Below are 25,036 nucleotides of genomic sequence, written 5' to 3' on the forward strand. Positions count from 1 at the left end.
AATGGAACTGAAAAAATATATATTTCGCCGTTTTTTAAACATAATACTCATTATTTTCATAGCGAATATAATTTAATGTAATCCTACAAAATAATTTAACAAAAGAAAAATATATATTTATAGTACAAGAACCACACCTCTGTACAGGGACCAATTCCTTAGAACAGGACATAAACATTTCGCTAAAAATCTTTATGAAGTCAATGACACTCGTGCTGTAACATCACGAGGTTTATATTACCAAGGCTTTAGACAATATAACTACAAACACAGACAAAAACCATAAATTCAAATTCGCAAATTCACAATTAAAAATACAACATTTTATTATAAAGTGGTCAATGGAAATTAAATTCGCGCGCACAAACGTACAAGTAATTTTGTAGCCAATCAAATTTGCTGTACGAATCCGTGCAAACATCACGTGTGACAAGAGGAAAACATGGCAGCCGCTGGTGTGTTTTATTTTTATTGATGCATTTAAAACTCAAATCATAATGTTTGTAAAGCTGCTATTATTTTTGAAAGTTCTAGGACATTGTTCGTAATGTCAAAATTGGTGCTGGATGAGAGCGTTTTTATAACATGCTGGCTTCGCTCATTATACGTCATAAGGTAATCGAGGAGCACTGGACAATCTAACAAAAACAAAAATATAAAGTTATACCGTTATCGTTATCACCACACATGAAAGCATAGAAAAACATGTTTCTCTGCATAAGTAAAAGTTAACCCTTAGAGTCAGAAGCTTTTTCGAAAAATCAAAATATCCATGATATCTCACAGGCAGTATTTTCTTATTAAACCCAATTTTTGGCCACCTGTTGGTCCAACGTTGAGTTGGGCGTAGCTGAAAAGAAAAATCAACAATCTTAGACTAACTTAGGTACGGATGTGTGACACACATTCATTTTGCTATCTAAAAGTTGAGTGGTCATGAGTTATGGCTAATAGAATGCGTGTCGGTATAGCTTGTTGTTAATTACAAAATAAAATTAACAAAAAATTTTGGATATTCTCTCTGTTGATATTTAAATTCTACTTCAGCCATGCATTCTCCATGCTAACACACAAAACAAAAGGATTCTCACCTTTTGCTTTTGTATAAAACTCTTTTAATAATTTCACACCGTTCAATTTGACCGACGAGTATGTCGTAGTTTCTAAAAAAAAATCAAAATTAAGAATAGTCAAATGTTCAATTTTCACGACAGTCGTACGGTAAAAGGGAATAAAATCGGAGAAAAACTTTTCCTCGGTTTCTTTCTCGGTGCATCATAAAGAAAACACCTGACTGATTTAAACATAAAGGTGTATAATCGTCAAGTTTCGCTGTTTATGTAAAACGTACATACCTATACATTCGCAAACTTGTGGTATAAACAACGATATAAAATCAACCACCACATCTCTTTCGTTTTTTATATTTTGCCAACCAACACAAGCAAGTTGCCAGTCCGTTCTAAAAACAGTTTTTACACGAGATAAAATAAGCCAGTACTAGAAGTAAATATCACGAATTTAGGTACAGGAAGGTGTGATTTATGTAACAAACAATACGTGGCACCCATCACATGTCCTCACTAAAGTCATTTAAACAGCTTTTCTAACTCTTAATTCCACTCAATGGAACAACACTGCAGTCACTTAAAATGAGGGCAATTTAATCCGCTATTACCTGTCAACGAACGAGATGGCAGCTTTCAGTAAAGATAATTGTGTCTTCCAAGTACTCTTTTTTAAATAAGTTTGTAGAAGTTCAGTCGTATGTTGGAAATGGCGCTCTGTGAAACAAAAATAAACAATAACATTTAATTATAAACAAAAAGAATCAGAGGATAAACCTCAAAGCCTAATTTCAATTGATCAAATTCCCACCGTCAGTCGAATTTTTGAGGTTGAGCTTTTGTTGTGTGAGCATTTGCATAAAAATTTTTTCGATCGCGGGAAATTGTTGGCGATTGCAACAAAGAAAGTTGAAACCGTTTTTAACTTCGCTCGCGAGCTTTTAGGCCAATCAGATCAAGAGTTTCTTGATTTTTCGCAGACGTAATCGTTTTTAACAAGAAACAAATAGACAATATCTTTAAGTAAAGCTAAAAAAACGTTTGTAGTTTTCTTTGAAATGCTTGGGATCAACCTTTTTTTGTTCCCGAGTGCCAATAGATGTTTGTTTTATTTTCAACTCGATTGCGCTGAAGTGAAACTGGGCATTCCAAAAACAATCGACCGCTGAATCGACTTTGACGAATAGAAATTAGGCTTAAGAGAAACAAAACGACAAGTAAATAAGAATAAATAAATAAATAAATAAATAAATAAATAAATAAATAAATAAATAAATAAATAAATAAATAAATAAATAAATAAATAAATAAATAAATAAATAAATAAATAAATAAATAAATAAATAAATAAATAAATAAATAAATAAATAAATAAATAAATAAATAAATAAATAACAGCTAAAAGGATAAAAATAGGCATCTTGAACTACAGTTGAATCATTCAGATCCGCAACAATTTAGTCCAAGAGGGCATAGCAAAAAATAAAAACAATAACCTTGCGACTCTCCATCGTAGGGCCAAACTTTACCCAAACATTCAAAAGAGGTACATGCCAGATTTTCTTTTTTAGTTTTAGACGAATGATCCTTTTCGTCATCGTCATCATCATCGTTCTGTGAAATAAAAATGCCGGACGAAGTTAGTAAGTTAGTTAATGTGTACATTCTTTTGTGAAAAGTTGTGCTAAAGGCATACGAAATATAGCAAATGCGAAATATTTTTATCCCCTTTGTTGCGACGGGCTTATTCCCGTCGTGGCCCCGTCGATTTTTTTGTTGGTTAACGAACAGTTACTTTTATATTTATTATTAAAAATACATTTTCGACTCGCTTACCCATTCTAGAAATGAAGCAATGATTGGTTTAAACTCTTCGAATTTGTTTATCTTCCATTCTTGAACTACTGAGGCTGTGCTCTCCACCGCATATACTTTGTATACCAAACTCTCCTTTTTGCATTCTTTTAAAAGAGCTTCGATAACCTAAAAAAATGTGATTAAGACTCTTAGTGTCACAATGCTTTCTTATTAAACATATTTCAGGAGTGTTGTACTAATATTTTTGTCGTACTAGTTTTCCTATAAGGAACCTTCTTTTCCGGCGCATTCTTTTTCACGCATCAAGAATAAAGAGTAATTTCTCCGGTGTTGTTTCGCGTAAGGCCTTTTTTGCATTACATCGATAAGGTGAAGACGTTAGATCTACTAAGATGACAAAATGCTACTTAATCAAATGCTTCAATTTTTTACTGTTTGAGACACTGATATTTTCTACGATTTTTCTGTCTTTCCTTGAAATTCAAATTATTTACATAAAAGATGCTATTGGCCGGTTTTCAATAATATGAAAATTGTTAAGCAAAAGTTGTACAACAGTCACCGCTACCATTTTAATAAAAACACAACAAATCAACGAAGATGTCGCACAACAAAATGCTGTAGTGGTAGCACTTGTTCTGTAGTACGACAATTACTGAACGAAACCAGCATACACCACAACTAACAAAACATTGAAACATAAAGCGAAAATGCGGAATATACATTAGATTTAAAACAAATTTTACGTACAACATCGATGCCAAGAGTGTTGCTATCAAGTGTTTCAACCATTGAAGAGCTAAAAAAAAAAATACTGAAGTTTTTCGAACCCTTCACAAGATATGGGGGAGATAATGATGCCGGCACTCACAAACAACTTAACACAAACAGTTATAATATTTAATATATGATCCATTTAAGAACCATCTCAGCTATCCAAATCAGGATATAAAGAAATACTTTCCCATTTGAATAAAAAAGACAACAGTTTTAGCTCGCCAAACTCTTACAACTCAAAATGGTTTCGTGAACTTACCGACACTTCGTACATATCGTTGATAAGGCTTTGAGTAAATGCTCCTAAAACGTACAACACATTTTTTAAAAATTCGATTGCTTTTCAATTCCTTTTTACATAACATAAGTTTTTATCAGAATACAGATATATGAGAACTAAATCACAATAATACATAACTAGACTGTTAATGAAAACATTCACATTTAAATATTTTTTAGGTTTTTTTGAGTGGAATAATACGTGTCAAAAGTTAATTTTAAGATTTTACAGAGTTGGCAAACACACAGTTAAAACACACGTCCTTATGATTCCGTCATATCGGCCGTATACGTCAAATTATTTTAGACATTTTTAAAAATAACAAAAATAAAGGCTCGACGTGAAAAACTGGCGTTGACAGATGAAGCAAAGTACACCAAATGAACTAAGTATCAAACCTAGAAAGACGTAGCACCTTCGTAGATAATACAATCGTGTAAAAATAGAATTTACCTTTCCTTTCCAAGTTCGTCCTTGTAATGCTTTCAACAATGCTACTATGAAATCACTGAGATGAGGTTGGTGCAGTGAAGAGCCTGTATAAAGAACAAACCGCATGTGTATAAGTAAAGGTAGCATCGAAATCACTGAATCAGTATCAAAGCAAACCATGGCTACATTTCAGAGAATAAGGAGTCTGCCGTATTTTTATAGTTGCGTTGCTTTTTTTATAATATATTAAAATGTTTTAGCGTAAAAGCACGGCCTAAAGAAAATTTTCGTTTAAAACTGCAAAAAGAAATATCATATTAGTATCAATTTGATGTTCTTGAAAATTATAAAAAACGATTTGAAGGTAACTTTAAAAAATCTGTTTCATAGATGGGTGCCGCCCGGGATGCGAACTAGAAGCAGAATTTTTTTAAGGACAGCCTGAAAACACCTGTATTTTTTATCTGAATATCGGATGATTTAAGCTAAGACGGTGCATATACACCTGCTAACACATGATTTCGCTTTGCTACTTACCTAGGGCTTCTGCTACCTGCACAACTGCTTTACCACCTTTCTCTCGTATATTCCAAGACTGATGAGTGAGCAATGGCTCAACTAGTGTGTAGATCTCTGTGAGGTATAACTTGATTGCGGATGTGTTACCTTAACATGTAAAAACGATTCCTTGATCAAACAAAACATGTCGATACATTAAAACCCATCAGACTAATAATAGCTAGTTTACATGAGAATGGTAAAGCTTTCAGTTAAAAATACACAATCTGGTTTTACCTGAAGTGTAGTTATTCCAGATTTCTTCCCATAAGTCTTGGATACTCGTCCCAACACTTTCAGTCACAACTAAAAGAACAACAAAGAAATGTGAATGTTGTGAAATAATAACAAAAATACAATCCAATCGAAAACGAAATTTAAAGCATAGTTTATTTCACGATAACAGAAAAACGAGGGGTGTAACTGTCCCCATAAGGCAAACGACACTAGTTAAAACCAGAAAAACAAATCAAGTTATACAATCTTGTTGTTGTCTCGCTTAACCAGAACACTTTAACAAGCGTTTTGCTGGCCGAAACGATATATAAACCTAATATTCTCCTCTCATAGACCTTCAGCGCTGTTATAATAAAATATATTGTGTGCGTAGAGTTTTCGCCTTACAGCGAGAAAAACACAGGCGTTTTATACGTGTGGTTACTATTTAAATTGGTTGATTTTCACCGTGGTTAAATTAATTTCAAAAAGCAACTTTGTATTGTCAGCTTACCAGATTCACCTTGTTTAGCCACAAACACGAGAGGAAGTGCCAAAGTAGCATAATTATAAAATGTATCTGGAGAATATTTAGCCATTGCGTTAATACACCACGCACAAGAAAAGTGGACAGATTCATCTAAAAAACAACAACAAGCAACATAGCTTCGATGCTCAAACTAAGTGGTTTAAAATATTTCAACTTTAAAAGTAATATGTAAGTTTTAAAGTTTGTCGCAAATATACCTTCTTTTTCAAAATACCATTTTATTAGTTTATTCAATAATTTCTCGATACTTGCTTCTTTTGCATGCTGAAAGGTAAACAGGATTCATGTTATTATTTTTTATATCTACTATCTGAAACGACGTTGTCAAAACCTTTCATGAAAGCCAGCCCTAGGAAAAACGCGCCAAAAAATTGATTATAAAAAACTAAATGAAAGCAACAACGTGAAATAAATTCAAAATTGCAAAAAAACTGACAAAGAAACTGACAACAAGCCAAGACTTAGAAGATGCACATGCGCATTGAGAAATTAATAACATTTTCTCTGTCGTAAATTGTCCTATTTTTGTTTCGTAAGGTTGCTAATACTGCGTAACACCTACCCTAATTAAATGGCCAATCGCATTTGCGTACGATTTCTTTATAGTATTATTGCGATCATTCAATCCATTTAATAATGCTCCAAGTACTTTGCCTGCAAAAAATGATTAGTATATTAACATTGATTTAACATAAGACTGTATATAAATAAAGATAAAGATAAATTTACTTAGAAGTTTCATTTATTGAAGATCTTAGCTGCAAAAACATTTTTAACCTTTAAGATTTAGGAAAGCTGTAACGGAGTTAAAATCACAAAGAAAGACAGGTTGAAAGGCATGGAAAAATGATGTTGGTGTATGTAATATATTGTAAAATATGTAATGTAATACATTTTGCGTGGAACAGAAAAGTTGCAACACTGCTTACCTGCATATGGATTCAACATGTCTCTACATTGTAATGTTAACGAAATGACCAACGTTGAGCATCCGACCTAACAATGCACAACAACATTGATTTTATGCAAATTAGTTTACGGTTAACTATTAGCAAGCTCCAACATGGTGAGTTCATTTTTAACCTTAAGACAATACATTTAGGTAATGGCCGCGTACCTTTGTTCCCAGTCCCAATCCTGTTTTAAGAAGATCGCACAGCTTTGGAGTAAGTTCTACCAACACTTCGTCATCTACATATTGTACACACTAAAGAAAACAACAAAAATGCTGACAACAAATCGACATAGACGAGTAAGGCAATGTTACGAAGACAATTAACCATGTTTGGATGTATTAACTTTGCATATAACAATACAGAAGTAACCATCCATCGCTACAGCCTCCTGACTTTTGCCATAAAAACTACTGAATTCTCTGACTTCTCCCAACACTATTGCTTTCCAAGATTTGGCCTGGTTTCGAATTACTGGGCAACCTCATTAATTTTATGATTGAAGTTTTACCCGGGATCAAACCCAAGACCTTTCAAGCTGGAAGCAAACACTCTACCATAAGGCTACTAGTGGTTTCTCAGTCCGTCAAAAATTCTCATTAAAAACAGATAGAAAATTAACCTAGAATATGCAATATTGTGAAAAATTACACGAGTACAACTTTGAATCTTTAAAAATAATCTATAACGACAACACGTGGATCACGTTAATCCTGTTTCTCAATATAAATTTCTTTGAAAAAAAACTTACAAAATTTACTGCTTCCATCATTGGTGATGATTTCGAAGCTGAAATCCGAATAACATCCAACTAAAAGTTAAGAACACAAAGAATTAAAGGAAATTCCAATGAAGCAAACTAGCTGAAGTGTAATATCTCACGAGAACTGTGTATTAATACAACCTCAGGTAAATTACACACGTATTCTAATTTCCTAGTTGGATTATCCACAAATGCACTTAACAAAATTTGAGTTCTACAGTCACACTCTGTCTCAAAACAGGAAAGCCACAGTACCTTTAAAAGTGAACTTACTTTGTCCTGTGCTTCTTGACTTTGACTTAACTGCAAACTCAGCGTGTTCAGGTACTAAACACAAAAGAAGAAGTTAAACAATCAAATAAACACACTTAATTAACTAGGGAAGGAACAATGACACACCAGTTTTTAATTCAGTAGCGCCACACTTTTTATAGAGTCAAATCTGAGATTTAGGACTTTTGATGACAATTTTCAACCTTTCTTTTTAAGAAGATTTATGGTAAATATCATCTTAGCTCATTCATAAGGGTTAATTAGAGAGGAAAAGTGATTATCATACCTGTGGTTCTAAACCACTTAATGATTCGAGAAGAGCAGTGACAAATTTTGCCAGGTGAGGTTTGAGTAAAGCACCCTAAAAATAACAATGATGGAAAAAATGTAAATATTAAAACAGCAAGAGTACACAGCAAGGTACAGAGTAAAGTCATTAAAACTTACAGCATTTTTTGTAACTTGTACAAGCGTTTGTAAGCTAACAAAAGTAAAAAAAAGAGTGTATTAGCGGATTTTTAAAATACAACATCTCACTGGCAATTTAATAACTTATTAGACAAAAAATGTCAGACGAAAGTGACGAAATCCTTCAAGAGTTTGTCCGACAAATAATTTTGCACCAGAAGTTTTTTCTTAATTGCTTGGATTCAAGAAAATAAACAAAAGAAAAGGAAAATAAAACATTACCATAGTTCTTTGACTTCAGCAACTCGACTAGACAGACCTGTCTCTAACAGGACGGGCAAGACTTCCTTAACAGCTTGTTGACCTAACTTTGATTGATTCACATTACATAAGCGAATGGATAGCTAAAATAAAAGGTTATACACTGCAATAGCTGGACAATAACCAAAACTACACCACAATCTTTATTAAAATCACCACTATATAGTTCTTCACATCACCCAAAGAAACACCTGCGCGAATACAGCAAGAGAGGAAAAAGGTTCCAAAATATTGCTTATGTGATTATTACACTGTCTCCGATTTTTCAATATTTGCTAGAGAATCACTGGTAAAAAGTTAGAAAATCTATTACTCCTTCAAGTTGCCCTTTCTTTCTAAAGGTGTTCATCGTCGATGCAGAAAACATTCAGTAACAAAAAAATCAGAATATGTAAATCTCAAACTAATTGAACGAATTTTACTTAAAAAACGTTTGTTAAGCAATCTGATTATTGCATTTTCATTGAACTTTCGTTGCATTTACATCTTCAACTTGTTAATCTGTACAACTTTACCATGCTAAGGTAGATTTAAGTAACTATATATCCAATTAACTCTGTGTATTTGAACTCTTACCCTACTTAATGTCTTTGCAAGTATAGTTGCTGCTTTTCGAACAGATTCCTAAAACAAGGAAATAAGTAAATAATAAGTAAATAATAAGTAGAAAAATGAACCACACACACTATATCACCACACACTATGATTTTTACATAAAAAGGAATCAGAGAAATCTCCGTATTGTAATTATAGACTTTTTCTCTCCAGAAAAGGACTAAAAAAACTATAAAACAAGCAAACCTTAATGTCATCCATTACTTTAAAAACCACCGTCCATAAAGAAGGCAGCTCTTTAATGATGTCCTCAGGCGAGGAGGTTTTAACCAAATCGTTTAAGGCAAGACAACTAAAATACATAGAAAGATGACAGAGGCTATTTTGAAAGTTCACAAAGCTAGAGTTTCTTGTTAAGATGCCGATAATCTTACCATAAAGAAAACTGTGGAGGTTATTTTATATCACAATTGTTTAAAACACAGTCTATAAATTTGACGCTGATGAACCCACAAAGCTAGTGATTTAAAAAACAAAATCTTAAAATATCGTACCAAGATTCACGTGTCCTCCATGTGTTACTTGTAATATTGGACAATATATCTTTTAATATTTTTTTAATATATTTATCGACCTAAATGTAAGATTAAAGTTATGAGCATATTCCAAAAATATGTTATAGTCCCAAAAACATAAAAACAAATAAACAACAAAAACAACAACAAACAAACAAAAAAACAAACAACAGGAACTCACTGTTTTTTTGCCATCAGGAACTAAAGCAGACCAAATATTTGACATTGATTTTTGAATACCTGGATTAGGATCATACTGGTACCTATGAAAAGTGATAGGTAGTACTAATTCCAGTCAAAAGCTAACAACAAAAACAACAGCACAGAAAATAAACAAAACCGCTCTGGTTGCTATTAAAATGACAAAACATGGAAAGGTGAAAACAGATTTAATACCTGTATAATTTTGGAACAATTTCTGATAGATATGGCTTCAATTGGTCCCCTGCTAAGGATGCAATACTTAGAAAACCAAAAGCTGCTCCCTAAAATGCAAAAAATATATTACTACAATCCCGGGAATATATTATAGCAAAGAAGTGCGGGATTGGGTGAGAATAGCTTTCCTTAGTAACACAAACTCTGAACTTGTCAAAGTTCACTTGCCTACCTTGACAGCAGACTTTGGACTTAAAAGGTACTAATTTCATGTCAGAAATTCTAAATTTTTTTTTCATAATGCGGACATTGTAGAAAATGCAGCTAGCATCAGGTTGGTTAGTTACTTGGTTTACACTTCAAGAAATAGCTAAAAAAATATCTAAAAACAGATATTTGTCAAAAACTTATGTCCAGGATTGCATTAAAAATACCCCATTTCAAGAAAAGTCATGTCTGTTACTACAGACTTACTTTGCGTGAGTTCCACATGGCATTATGATTGGCAAGGTTCATAAATTTGTACATCAGATCTGGCTTGTTCATAGATGTAGCCAAGGAACACAGTTCCTTGTATGTTGAAAGGTTCCCACTAAGAAAAAAACATAAAGATTTAAATGCAATGTACAGTCAAGAGTCGAGTTTGTGATCGTAATAAAAGTACTTGTAATTTCTTAGAAATTCATTATATACTTCAGTTCTATAAGTTAAATTAACTAAAGATCTATGCTTACTTGTGGTTAAAACTCAAAACAAAAAAGTGTAAAACAGTACTGTTCTCACGTAAACAAAACGAATTTCTTTCACCGTGATATCAGTTCACAGGTACACAATGTTTATAAAACAGTTTCAAAATACCAACCCCTCCGGTGAAGATCCAAGCACTCCTGGCTCGAAAACTTGTGTATCACTATCAAAGGTTTGCTTTGGTCGTTTACCAGACATAAGCCGATCAACTAATATTGACACCACAGCATCTTTTTTTTCGTCTTTTACTAAGTCGTACACCAAACCAACACCTACAATACCAAAACATTGTCACTGAATTAGTACATTGCACATGTCATAGATGGAAACAAAACAAGTGACTTTTTACCTCTGGATGCAACATCTTGTGTCACGTCATCACTATCTGATAAAAGATTTATAAATGCTGTTTGTATTTCTTTTATTTCATCTTGAATAGCAGGATGGTCTGATGAAAACTTGACAATACATAAGAGCCAAATAACCCCAGCCTGACGAACATATGATATCGAGCTACATATGCAATCTTTAATTATTCGATGAAGAACTGGGGTCATGTGATTTCTTGTGGTGTTGGATTGACAGCTCTTATTTGACAAAAACCATCTATCCTTTGCCATCTTTGATAGGTTTCCAGCACCAATACAAGAAAATGCTTCACCAATAGTAAAATGTAGTTCTGGTTGTCGAAGCTGGAAAAGAAATCAAAAAAATATTTATAATGCATAAACTGTTAGCACATTATATTAACTTGAAAAAAGCTTATAATTTACCTTGGAAGCTTCAATCAAAGTGCTAATAATCTCCTCTCTGTACACAAATTCAGGGTCTCCAATACATATATTTCCTAATGCGATGGCTGCTTTTTCTTTAATCTATACAAAATATCAAAACCACTTAGTAAGTATACAAATAGCAACAGGACACTCACATAACCGAAACCACACATACTTTGCTCTCTGGAGCAGTTTGCAGCAATGCTCCCAAATCGTTTACGATTTTTTGTTTGCTAACTTTATCTATACAAAGAAACACAGAGTAAAGCTTAATGTTATAACTGCACATGTTTTCCTGTTGATAACTTAGAATAGTATAAACAACACACGAAATTAAAAAAATAATAATTTAAACAAAAAAATCATATACCTGTATCGCCTTCCATATTTGAGATAGGCAAAACAAAATGTTTACCAAGCTCACCCAGAGCCACACAGCAGGCACTTGAAAGCAGAATATTTGAATCTTTAAGTTTCAAACCTAAAAACAGGTTCTTATATTAAAGTTAATAAGGGCAAGGGATCATAACGAGAAAATCCTAGCGTAACATACAAACTACCTACTCAGAAAGGTTAAAAATCTTTGCACGTAAGCTGTCATATTATTTTGTTGGCCTCCATCGTCAATGTCCATCTTGTCATTGTTAATATTCAGAAAGTACTTAGAAAGTGCATAACCAATAACTAAAATACTGCCATGTACCTGTTCAAATACCTGTTAAAATGAATGCAAAATGATACAGCGTTATGAAATATTTTGTGAGAAATATATTATCAATGGCAAAACAGTACTAACAAAATTATGTTCTACACAGCTTGTAATTAAAATTACAGAGAACAGACATTCTAAAATAGGTGATTAATGAACAGTACCAACCTTGCTTTCCAAATATGTTAAATATACATCTAACTGATGATGAATTTTATTCTCTGGTAGTGTGCACATAACAATGCTAATTAACAAGGCGCAGGATTCTCTCACATCTTCTTTCGGAGAAAACAGAAATGTCTAAAAAATGCATTAATTAAAAAGCACCACCTAATTTTGAAGTCTATGAGATAAACACACCCATAAAATGATTTCATGTTTTGTCTAATAAGAAAGCAGTTTATTTTACTTTCCACACCAAGATATATCATGACAAAAAAAATAAATTGGGTTATGTATGTACAGTTCTTCGTAAAAATTGTGAACATGGTGACTAGCATGTACCCAATGTGCATTTGCTTTCGAACAATTTTACACAAAATACGTGCACAGCTGAGCAGACAGTGCTTTATTTCACACATCATAGGCTATTTTAACCCCTGGATGCCGAAAGATGTACATCCGTGTCAAAGCAAGGCCAAAATACTGACATGCAATCTCTTAGCCATAACCCAAGACTGCTCAACTTGGAGATATCAAAATGAAGGCCAGTATAAGAGAGAATTAAATTTCCTTTCTGGCAGTGTTAAACTAGGTCTACATTTAAGCAGAAGGTGGGCGGAAATCATGTTTGCGAATGATTTCCAATAATTAATTTAGGGATCACTTCCAAAAATAAAGGAGGCTTTTGTGACATTTTCAGTTTTAATCAACTATTACAGGCAATGAATCACAAAGGCTTATGCACAACAAAAAAAATTTTGTAGCAATAAATTATTATATATATTTTTAGACAATTTTATGTTTTATTTTTAATATCTAAATTAAAATTATTTAAAACTTAAAAGCCAAGAGGCAACATGACGTGATGATATAACAAGTTTCTTACTTGTAACCAATCTAAATTATTAGAAAGTAATGGCGAGATCTTTTCTGGTACAGCTGCAACAAGTTCAAGTAGACTGGTTATAGCTACACCATGCAAGCTGTATCCTAAACAAAAAAAATTATAAAATGCTGAGTTTTAGTTTACTAAACATTTGATTGGTATTAATAATTTGCAAAACACAGAAACATTTTAACTTTGATAATAATAACCTGCCTTATATTCAATTAAAATAAAATCATCTACCTCCTGTTGGTACTAGTGCGTCATTTATTAAAGACAAATGTCTTCCTATACTGCATTTGGTTATATCTAAATCAAATTTTAAATTGAGCTGGAATCAAATTCTTTCAGAATAACATTTTGTGTTAAAGAACCTGTTTTGAAGTGAGTCACGAAATCAACTTCTGGTTGTCACATAATAAAGGAGAAAGAGAAGTAAACTTTTGTAAAATTCATAAAAATTTTAATAGTTACCTGTCAGCTCCTCATCATTAAGAATAGTTGAAGTGCACTGTCTCAACTTTTGTAAAAATGTGCCATCAATGATATCTTGCTTAACAATGTTGGCTTTTGCATATAAACATTCGTTCAAGTACTTAAGTAACTAAAAAAAGTGCAAAATTTCAATAGTAAAACAAGAAACAATACATAAATTGTCTAAATCAAAATTTCGAAAACAAAACAAAATAATTTTTTCATGTTATTATAAAGCATCAAAACTAAACTAATTTAGTTTGTCTGGTTGCACCTTATTTATAGGAGTGAACTACAGCACATAAAAACCTTTTTATACCTTTTCATACACAACAGATGGAAAGACTAAACCTTCATTGCATTTTGATTTTCGTTCATATATCTAAAACAGGAAGCAAAAATTAGAACCATTAGGACAAGACTGCATCAAAACAAACATCTTTCCAACATAGATCATAACATTACTAGATTTATACCTTTGTATAAAATGTATCGCAAACTTCAGTATACTCTGGGAAAAATGTTTTTTGTTCCAAGCCTTTTCTTGATTTTGATTTGGACAATCCACGCATAGCTTCTTCCTTTACATCATCCTTGCTAAAAAGATTTAAACATTATAATATTTTGCACATCAGTACCGTGATTTGTAAAACAAAGAAAATGGTAAAAGAACACCCCATACTTATCTCCAATGCAAAGCAAACAAGCATAACGTGATAAAACGTGTGTTGAGGGGAAAACAGCATTAGCAAATTGTACTGCAGCTAATCGTAAAGATGGCACTTCCTATAAAAATTAAAATGGTGTAATATAACTGCATAAATGCAAAGTATAAAGATTTTTTTTTGACATGGTTCGGATAGGATAACAAACTTTTCAGTTAAATTGTCAACCATGGAATAGATAACAGAAAATACATGATTATTTCTTACTTTTTCAACATTAGAGAGTATTAGAGATTCCATCATTGTAGCATCCATACCAGTGACTCCAGCATAAGATACAGATATTGAAGAAAGAGTATCTTGTAGAGATAATCTAATTTCAGGGCCTTCCTAAAAATAGAACAACTAAATATGACATCACAACAAAATTATGCGATGCTACAAACATACTAGCTGCACTTACTTCTTCCAGCATAGCAAACAACTTTTGAACCAATGCAATATCTCTTCGAAATATGTCTGGACATCTATTCAAGAAAAAGGATATCAAATTATAAACATTGTTAAAAAAAAAGAAAAAAAGAAAGATTTAAAATGATGCAGTAAAGAAAATAGCACTTATGTGTACACATCCTCACAAAGGAAAAGCTGACAAAATAATTGCAACCATAACAACTATAAACAAACATCAACAATCACCTGGATAATTTTGAAAATCCAGAAAATGCCAAGGAACGCAGTTTGACATCCTAAGAGAAAAATGAACACCAAAATAACAGCACAAAATTCTAATCGCACTAAAGAACAGAGATAATTAAATCACAATCCTGGTTATTGTAAAAAAAGCTAGCAGTGTCCACTTCTAAGAAATAGTTGAACTCTAAATAAGCTGCCAAATTATTGAAGAAGTTATTTAGATTTTATGTTGGCTAAAATAGCAGCTATAATAATATATACTGATCCTTTATTTAAGTGGGACAGTCTATTTAGTTTAAGGTGTATATCCTTATTGTTCTTTCTTTATATGCAAAAGGTATTTCAGTGGTAATTTGTGCATCTTTGGCATTCAGTAATTTGGCAGCAATTTTGAACAAAAATATGGTTATTATGGAAGATATAAAAACAAGATTTTATAATTAGTATTTACAATTTCGATTGCAGCCTGTTTCTCGTAAGTGGTAACTTTGAATCCTATACATAGATAAGTCTCATAAATGGCAAAAGCAATAGGAAATGATTAAGTTATTTTAAATAAAAATTCCTAACGCCTATTGTATTTGAAAATTAAAAAAACAGTACCTCCTTTTTGTCCATAGCTACTCTTGACAAAGCTTGATAAAATAATGGTGCCATAAATGTCATTGTTTTCTCTGAGCAATAATGACTTATATGATGAATAAATTCTAATGCAAAATGTTTGATCTTTGCGATGACGTCATCTCCAAACAACCCTTCAAATATGACCTGAAGAAAAAACAACATACGCTTACTGCAAAAATTGACATACATTTACTGCATACCATATGTAACAGATATTAAAACAAGCATACATTTTAAAGAAAATTTATTTGGGACTAAACCTACGAAATAATGTACTGAAAAAATATACATTGTTCTTACTTGCAAGCATAACGGAGCATTTATATTTACAATGAGTTTGGATTTTAGGAGATATGGAAATATTTTCATTTTTAGTCTTTTACTGGAAGGCAACCGAACATTTATTGATTGTACATCCTGTAAACAAACAACACAAAAAATCACAGTACATCATGCACACAGTTATGATTTTAAAATTCCACAAATGTAATAAAAATCATTCCATGGTTTAGCAACAAAATCAATGTTTGTTTAAACATGTCTGCCTTTTATAAGTTGAATAATAAGAATCCTTTTTCATTACAAAATTAACAAAAAGTTTCTTTTACAAAGTTTCAATGAACAAACAATTAAAAACACTTTTTCTAAAATAAACCAGTTTATTTTATGCATTTTATGCATGCTAGGATATTATGGATTAGATTTCAAATTTCTTAGTCTCATGATCTACTTACGCTAATGATATTAGCTGGTTTGACAGGGGTGCCTTGGTAAAGTTTAAGCAGTTTCGTCATAGTTCCAGCATCCTCCCAAATGTCAGCACTACAAAAAATCATTAGATTTACCAACTAAAAACATTCATTGAAAAATTTAAGCATTTTACTGAGACTACATTAAAAAAAAAGTTTTATAACGCTTGTGCTAGGTGTACATAAATATTATTTTCAAAAAAAACACTGGTTGCTGTAGTCAATATTCTTCTACAGATAAGTCCTGAGAGAAATTCTATAAAACTGTATAAATTATACACACCTTGAAAATTTCTTGATCATATGTTCAGCTTTATCCGAAATGCTAAAATGTGGTAATTAAGTGTGGTATATACCAAGAAACATTTTTTTGGCAAAACATTATGTTAAAAATCATGATTACCTATATTTGTTGTCGCTGCTAGCAACAATAAAATGCAAAATAACCTCTCTGGCTGAAAGTAATTCAGAACCAAGAAACTTCAGGATACCAAGTTTAGCCTGAAAAAAAAAGAGTTGTTCCAGCAAAATGTGGAAAATAAAAAATAAGCAATACAAGGAAAAATATTTTACATCTTCAATTTGTTCTTTTGTCATAACTGGATCAGACTTTATTCTTGAGAAAGCTGATTTGCTTAAAGATGGTGGTGGTAGAACTGATGGGTCATTCATGTTTAAATTCATACTAAAGAATAATTAAAAGTAACAATTTTACAGCATTAACTAAAATTTTATAGGAATGAAAAGATTTTCTAACACAGCAAGAAGATAGCAAGGAGCATAAACATTTAATTGTATTTTTTTAGCACAGTCCAACATTGAGCTAACTCATTGCCAGCAGAACTATCGTTATTGACAGAGATTGTTTTTTTATCATTTTGACTTTCAGTTGTCCAAGTAGATTACTCAGTTTGCAGACGTAAGTTGTTGGTAAAACACTTTAGATATTGCTGATCACTTTCCTACAATATGCAGAGTGTTTTTTTTTCTTTTTGCTGCAGTTAACACATTCTATTAAGACAAAAATGACTACTCACTCATACGGTAATAAAAGGAAGTCAGAAAAGAAATCCAAAATGGTTCGAGCTACTTGGTCATTTTTGATAAACGAAAAGGTTTCTGTTCTTTCTGATATTGATTCCGAATAACAATATGAATTTAATTGAAACAGTATACTTTGTAATATTCTAAAAATAAAGAAACACATAAAAACATCTATAATATAAAGTTGCAGGGTTCAGACAAAAGCTGAAAAAATAAAATCCTTTCCCTTAGTTTTTGGTCGTTTTGAAAGCATTTTTCCCTGAAACTGACCTTGTTTTGGTACCTTTTTTTCCTTGAGCAAATATAAGTACGCAAAATTGTCAGATATAAGACCTACATTTATTTGTTGAAAACAGTACATAACTTTCCACAACCAAAATATTAGAGTTGGGGTACATCAATAGGTAAAATTATAACCTATTTCAGAATCTTAAAGATCACTTAGATTTAAACAGATTTAGGGTGTAAAAAGGTGGTGAAGCTGACAAAAAAAATTCCCTGAATTCGGAAAAAAAATTTTCCCTGGGTTTCTCTGAGTTTCCCTGAATTTTTTCTAAAAAATACATTTTTTTCAGGTTTTCCAGGGTCTGTCTGAACCTTCAGTTGAACAACTTCATTAAAATATGCATTTAAAACTATGGAGGTACTTTATGATGGTAGACAGATTAACATGATAAAATTTAAAAATATAATTTTTTTAAAAATATCATACATATTTTGATGAGCAGCAGGTCGATCTTGTAAACAAGACAGCATCTTTGGAAGTAATTTAATTTGTACATCCTTATCAGCTCTTTGGTATCCCATTTTTATGTATATTATGGTAAAATTCTAAAATTAAATCACTATTTTCAAAGTTAAGCATAGCCTTATTTATTAGTATGCATACAAAATGTTTTAAAAATTCCTTAAAGAATCAATTGAATGAATGGAAATTCCATATTATAATATCTGTGTATGTCTGTCAATCACACAAAATGGTGACTACAGTAGCGAGACCCAGAAGATTTATCCACAAGCCACAATATACAATTATGAACTACTAGTACAACAAGGAAAATATTGTTACTGTTACATTTCAAGGCCTGATAGAAAATCCTCTCTATAATATTTGTTTTGTTAAATAATGTTTATTCGCTCTTTTGTTGTAATTTGTTGTTTACAGGTCAAATAACAAATAACTAGACTGGTCCTAACTTTTAAGAAAACAAACTACTTTAAAAAGCTTACCCGAATTGAGGATGGCAATTTCTCATCCTGGAAAAAAATAATAAAACTAGGCATAATCAACATAGAAAAGGCAGAAATCAATCTCTAAAAACATCAAAAATGTATAGTTACTTATATGGTCATGTCAAAAAAACTTTTTTGGGTTATAATAAATCATGGAGCTACAGCAGTACATTTTCTTTCCTCCCATTTTGAATTGATGACATATTTTATTTTAGCTAAGATTTATTTTGTTTGTTTGCATTTGTTGGAGTTAATAATTTTATGGGAACAATGGAGAATGCGTAAGAACAATTTTATTTGTTAAGAAAATAAAACTGATTAACTTTTTATGGGAACTAATAGATCCTAACATGTTGACAAAATCAGGTCCATATATTACTTTAGTCAAAATGTTTGAGAAAGACACCAGTCTAGTCAGTAAGGTGGACTGCTTAACAATAGGAGAAATAAAAGTCAATTTTACAACTATTATTAACATACCTTGTACTGATTTAACAATGAATCTAAGGGCAGTTGTATTCTTGACCGACTTTTTAACCTTTTGTTGATGTGAGTTAGGAGTTCTAAAATCTACAAGACATAAAAAAAATATTTGCTATATGTTTTCAAAAGAAAAAAGAGAAAAAAATTAATATTTATATATATATATATAAAAATTGATATTTATTTAAAATCAGTACGGTTATAATACTGACTTTCTGTGAATTACTATCCTGACCCTTTTATTTCTTTTGTTAACTAACACATTTACTGCAAATCATATAAAATTTGGTAAAAGAAGAAAAGTACCATTACAATGAATTTTTGTGGATATCCTAAACTGAAGTATACCAGTAAGGGATTTTGCTATATATACTGTGTGCTGTACCTTATTTTTTACTTGTTCATCTCGGCTTGATAATTTTAAAAGGACTGGGGCAAGGAATCCATTCAATGAGGACTGCAACTGATCATCAGTCTCTGCAAATGCTATCTTAAGGAACACCTTTTCCACCAATTCTAAATTAAAAAAAGATGAATAGAACCATAACAAAATTAAATTAAATGGAGTTTAGAATCAGTACTTTAAACAAATATTTTATATCACCTAATTGCCCTAGATATATCTATACCCTGAGTTCAGACACTTTCTTTTTAACATATTTTAACATAAATATTTCAAAATAGTTGGCTTTAGTTTACTGCCACAGCTAGGCATAATTTTATTGTACACCGCTTTGCTAAGCCTTACAAAAAAACCCAGAAAATAGTGTACAGGTTGCACAAGGCAATTGTAAAGTAGTATAAGGCTACTGTTGAACTTGTATTTGAAAGGTTTTAAAATAAACATATTTTCTGCTTGACACTTTATGTACACCATGCTTAAAAATATTTTAAAATTATATTTACGCTTTGAACTGCAAATAATACAACACAATTTGCCTTGCTGTTATAACTGCTTTGAATTTCCAACTCTTATTTATTCTGATATACAGCGTATACTGCCCACGTCTTAATTTCCGTGACTTCACCTTTCTCTGTAACTATCTCTTTTTACTGGCAAGAATGGATGGCTTTGACATGATATCCTGAACCTTGATGTACATATTATCATTTTCACTGGTATAAAACTTGTGCACTTTACAGAACAAAAAGCCTAAAGATCCCTGGGGTACATCACAGATGAGAAAATTTTGCGCGGCAGGGGTATGAAATTTTAATCTATTGTTATCTTTGTAATCATTCATTAAATACCAACAAACCTATATTATTATGAAACTAGACAGGCTGAAGTATATTTTTAAGAAACATTATTATCATGTGTGCTCTCCTTCACAGCAAATTAGCAAAGGGTTGCTAATTTGCTTCACCAAGTTTTCCTAATGTCACATGTGTATTTTGAGCATAAGAAAAAGGTACATGGTGATGCTTAAAGCAGTTATAAGCTCTATCTGAAACCAGTCGCCAAGTATTGCAACAATTTTAATCATAAAATATACTTTGGAAAAAATTCCAGTAGATCTCACATCAGAAAAAACAAATCACAGAATTAAGATGTAATCACGGAAATATGTTTAGTCAATTTCTTTTTTGTTCAACCCTGTGCAAAAAACACACCCAGTTCATCAGAATTTTTGCAAAGTTGTTTCTACGGATAGCTTATAGTCAAAACCATAAAGTAGAGCTATTTGTTTAGATAATAACGTAATTAGAACGGTATACGCTAGTTATGTAAAACTGACTGCGCACCAAACTCTTTTTATTAAAAATGTTGATTATAAATGTCAGAAAAAAAACATGTGTTTATGGAAAAAAAGAGTTTTGCCTGCTGAGAAAAAGCTATTAAGTTTATTAGTAGTCAAACCTTTGATGTAATTTTAAGAAATGGACTACAATTCTGCTTTAGTAAAAAATTTTGCCTTGCTAAGTTGTTATGGAATGCTGCTGGCTGGCTATTCATTGCAAATAAATTGAGGTCAAACTTCTTAGTTAGCTGGAATTTTATTAGCTACACAAAAAAATCTGTTCCAATAGTCAATTGGTATTTTAATTTTACTATCTAAATTTATCTAACTCTGATACACCACTCATTTTCCTGAAAAGTTTCTTGTTATGTTTGCTTTCGTTTTTTAAATGTTAATATTAACCCGCCGGTGCCGGTGGTAGCTTCCAGTTAGCGATAATGCCTAAAACACCAAAAGCGCTTTGTCCTAAGATACGCTGGTGTGCCTGATAGCCTAAATTAACTATCATACTTTGTGCATCTCATAAAAGAAATAAGAAAGAAAAACCTAATTCTTTCGTGGACGAAGAATCCTGCTCCATTGCCGCCATCTTTGTTTGCTGACAGTGCACAATAAACAACTTGCCGGTAAACGAATGATCAAAATAAACAATTACCCAAACTACCACAGGTGATATTTTATTCTTACCTAATTCGTTAACCATTTTTATTCGTTTTATGCATGTATGAGTGATTGAAGATTTGTGCAAGTGTAAGAACTTTGCTTTGTTGGTGCAGTGGTAATAACTTCGTTTCATTTTAAATAAGTGTGTAATGAGCATCAACAGGTCAACCTAAAGTGGAATAAATTGTAATTTAATAAGTGCCATTGGATTCTTTCTGACCGCGGAACTCAAGACATGCAAAATTAAACTTAGTTCGGGTGAGGTCAGGTACATGCCTAAAATCTTTGGTGCACGTGTTCAATAACATCCTATTACAAGGACATGACGATAGCGATAGACACGTATTATTAGAAACGGAGCCAAGAGATTTTTGCCACCTATAACAATAATGTGTTAAAAAATCCTTTAATAATATATCTTGTCATACCTAAATAAATTCTGTTATTAACGTTATTAACAATTTAACTGATTTAAATAGTTAACTTCATTAGCGATGCGTACGTGACTGCTACGCCTCGTCGATTAGAGACGTATTGTTCGCTTCTGGTCACAGACATAACATCACGTACGCACGTGTGCTACTTTTAAAAGAATGTATATTGTAACAAAAAGATTCTCTGTTTAAAATTAATATGAAATTGCTTCCTCGTAATGTTAATCTACCGATACAATTATAACGAACAATTTTCTTTTCTTCTTTTGTTTTGGAATAGTTTAAAACATTGGACAAGACTAAATTTTATTTAATCTGATATTAAAGTATATTTTACCACCGCAGGCAATTGCATTTATTTAGCCATTTTTTTTCGTTATTTTATTGTTCTTGTTTCAGGGTTTTAATTTTATTATACTATAAATTAAAATTTAAATTTCGAGGTCTGACGTGGCTCATTAGAGGGGAGGACTCTACTTTCAGTCGGTGTCAATAGTTTTTTTTATTAAACTAAACAGAAGTTGCTCGTCATATATAACGGTTGGTTTACATTCAGCTTATGTCCTTTAGGTACGAACTGACGGACACTTTTAACTGTCGGACCGCTTTTAACATTTTTGTCTACAATATTACCAATAACATTACACAGTGTTTTCTTAAATATTAGCGGTGTTTACTTTTAAAAATACTTCAAAAGGAACACTACAGGGTATGTGTTCATTCATGCCTATAAAACTAAGGCGCGAAATTATAAGAAATTAACCTGACCGAAGAAAAATATGATTTATCTAAAAGCTAATATATATATAGGGTTAGGGCAAGACGAAATTGGATTTTTGAGTATTTAACATTCAAGATTGTGTAAAAACACATCCTCTGCACAAGTCTCTTTAATTATGGTGTCTTACCCTCAGCTGCTACAATCCTTTTCGAATATTATTTATTAGTTTAAAATCCTAGTTGTCTTTCACTTTTACAAAGTTTTTATTATGTTTCGTATGCTGCTACCGCCCAAACAAACTTTGTATAAGCAATAAAAACGCATACTCGTACCCAAAGCTCTTTGAGATAAACCTTGAAATTTATTTCAAAGAGCTCTGGGGACGAGAATGATAAAAAGCCTAGGCAAAATAAATAAATAGCAGCCTTTTCCTCGGAGGTTTTTTCACCTTTGATAACCGTCCTAATCGGGCGCAGAATCTCTTCCGGCGTAAAGTCCTTTGAATAGATAGTTCTTTCACTTCAGAGAAAAAAAGATTTTTCACAATGACATTCAGAATGTTAAATGATGCATTAACACTCGTTGATTGGCCCTGGTGTAATTACATGTGTTGATGAAAAGAAATTACAAAAGGTGATAATTAAATTATTGGCCGGAGATTGTTTGTCCTGAATGATGCATTCATGGCTTTTATATCCAGATACGAAAAAGCAAAAACATAGCAATCGCCATAACCCTTTAAAACAATCCCTGCATGCGATATTTACAAACTAAGGTGGAATTGCACACTTTGATTAAATATTGGCTATTCCGGGAAAGTGTATTTGTTGTACACCACGGAGTATTAAGTCCCTTTAACATGATATAAAGCTGAACAATGACTATTTGTCGTATGAGGGATTAACAAAGAGTTTTTTTCTTGAAAAATGATGTAGCATCAAATTTCGAAAATAACTTGAAAATTTTTAAACGGTACAAGGTAGCAACACAACTAAGAAGTTCAGGTTTGTAAACTCACTTGGCTTAATTGTATTAATTTTCATTGTGCACACAATTCTACCTAAAATGGAGAATTTCTTAAAAATTGTCGAGGATTAAAAATATATCATCCGCAAAGTGGAAACGAGAAATACCAATTTTTTATGTTTTTTTTAAAAAAATAGTTAGGATCTCCTGGGAGATAGATATAAGAAAGCGTGTGACTCTGGACATATTGGGACGTTGACACCATGTCAGTTTAGTGAGAAAGACAAAAAAGGCACGTAAAACTTGTTCAACATTTAGTTACTATAACCTTGATGGAAAATAAATGCAACTAAACCTTAAAATATTAGCCTGGCCTTTACAAGCTTTCTAGTTTGTTCTAAACACGCAGGTGGGCTCATACTTCAGTGATACATGAAAAAAGAAGCATCCGTATAGAAACAAAATATGTAACACGAAACCTAGGAGGACCAAAGAAACATTCAAGTATAGCATTGTAGTAATCTTCCAACAAGACTCAGTATTAACATGTTACCAATTTATCCCCAACAGTATTTTTGAATTTGCACTTTCACAAATTATTAGCTCGAAATACACTATTGAACAATTCTCATGATTTACATTCTACTTCATGTTACATGGTTTATATACATCATACACTTGATTTTACATTGCTTATATACATGAAAACGTTATTAATGAAATAAGGGATTTATACAAAAGGGGTGAGAGTGGGGCTTACACTCGGTGGGGATGAAGTTTAGGGCATAATTTTCTTTTGTGTTAACCCATCTATGGAACAAAAAATAGCCGCATCGTTGCAATGAAGGAAACTGCTGGAAAATTATATATAAAACAAAAATTATGACAAAAAGCAAACCTAAGTACTACGAATTTTTTTCACTCTCGATAAAAAAAACGCGTATACTTTTCGCTGTTGTTGAGCCTTCAGTAAAATTTTCGCTGCTCTCTTGAAATAATAACTTACATACCCTATCAAGCCGTTGAGTTGTCGAACTTCAAAACTCATTTTAACTAAAGTTATAAAAAGGTCATCAGTTGCAAGTGGTTTGTCAAGCCAAGACACTCATCCATATTCTCCCCCTTTTCTAATAAAAATTCATGGAAATGAAACTTATTTTTAGATCATGTAAAATTAACCTTGTAACATCATATTACTGCATCATTTTTTTATGTCCTTAACGAGAATTTAAATGGCAACCATAATTTTGTTATACAAACTAACTGGTGTCGCGTACGTGACAAGGACGATGTAATCTTGACATTTAACATGTGTCATCATCAACCACTTGATACACC

At 31.9% G+C, this 25,036-nt stretch overlaps 1 protein-coding gene across 3 annotated transcripts; it reads right to left on the reverse strand.

Annotated features, from left to right (window-relative positions):
* Nucleotides 1-2: 2 nt before the first annotated feature.
* On the reverse strand, nt 3-23,020 carry LOC130654459 (proteasome adapter and scaffold protein ECM29-like). 3 transcript variants are annotated; one of them, XM_057457043.1, is made up of 56 exons: nt 22,920-23,020; nt 21,602-21,746; nt 19,558-19,688; nt 19,170-19,259; nt 18,687-18,713; nt 18,169-18,287; nt 17,450-17,599; nt 16,986-17,097; nt 16,816-16,913; nt 16,696-16,737; nt 16,398-16,485; nt 15,964-16,080; nt 15,643-15,807; nt 15,043-15,092; nt 14,807-14,870; nt 14,611-14,733; nt 14,361-14,464; nt 14,155-14,275; nt 13,998-14,060; nt 13,679-13,808; nt 13,448-13,513; nt 13,205-13,308; nt 12,325-12,456; nt 12,012-12,162; nt 11,818-11,928; nt 11,623-11,690; nt 11,445-11,546; nt 11,021-11,363; nt 10,787-10,943; nt 10,399-10,516; nt 9,943-10,031; nt 9,728-9,809; nt 9,526-9,605; nt 9,218-9,323; nt 8,993-9,040; nt 8,378-8,499; nt 8,135-8,168; nt 7,974-8,048; nt 7,688-7,741; nt 7,403-7,462; nt 6,816-6,905; nt 6,628-6,694; nt 6,261-6,352; nt 5,896-5,962; nt 5,663-5,788; nt 5,170-5,238; nt 4,912-5,040; nt 4,396-4,478; nt 3,922-3,965; nt 3,636-3,684; nt 2,904-3,050; nt 2,564-2,681; nt 1,679-1,784; nt 1,356-1,462; nt 1,092-1,163; nt 3-638 (listed from the first exon to the last, which is right to left on the reverse strand). In XM_057457043.1, exons 2-56 carry the CDS (start codon nt 21,732-21,734, stop codon nt 493-495), a joined length of 5,541 nt encoding a protein of 1,846 aa, XP_057313026.1. In that variant the 5' UTR covers nt 21,735-21,746; nt 22,920-23,020; the 3' UTR covers nt 3-492. The 3 variants fall into 3 exon arrangements, with proteins under 3 accessions (XP_057313026.1, XP_057313025.1, XP_057313027.1); XM_057457042.1 differs by having other exon boundaries at nt 16,816-17,097; XM_057457044.1 differs by lacking the exons at nt 21,602-21,746; nt 22,920-23,020 and adding an exon at nt 21,461-21,534 and having other exon boundaries at nt 16,816-17,097.
* Nucleotides 23,021-25,036: the final 2,016 nt, after the last annotated feature.

The sequence above is a fragment of the Hydractinia symbiolongicarpus genome, chromosome 8 (assembly GCF_029227915.1).
Source record: "Hydractinia symbiolongicarpus strain clone_291-10 chromosome 8, HSymV2.1, whole genome shotgun sequence".
NCBI lineage: Eukaryota > Metazoa > Cnidaria > Hydrozoa > Anthoathecata > Hydractiniidae > Hydractinia > Hydractinia symbiolongicarpus.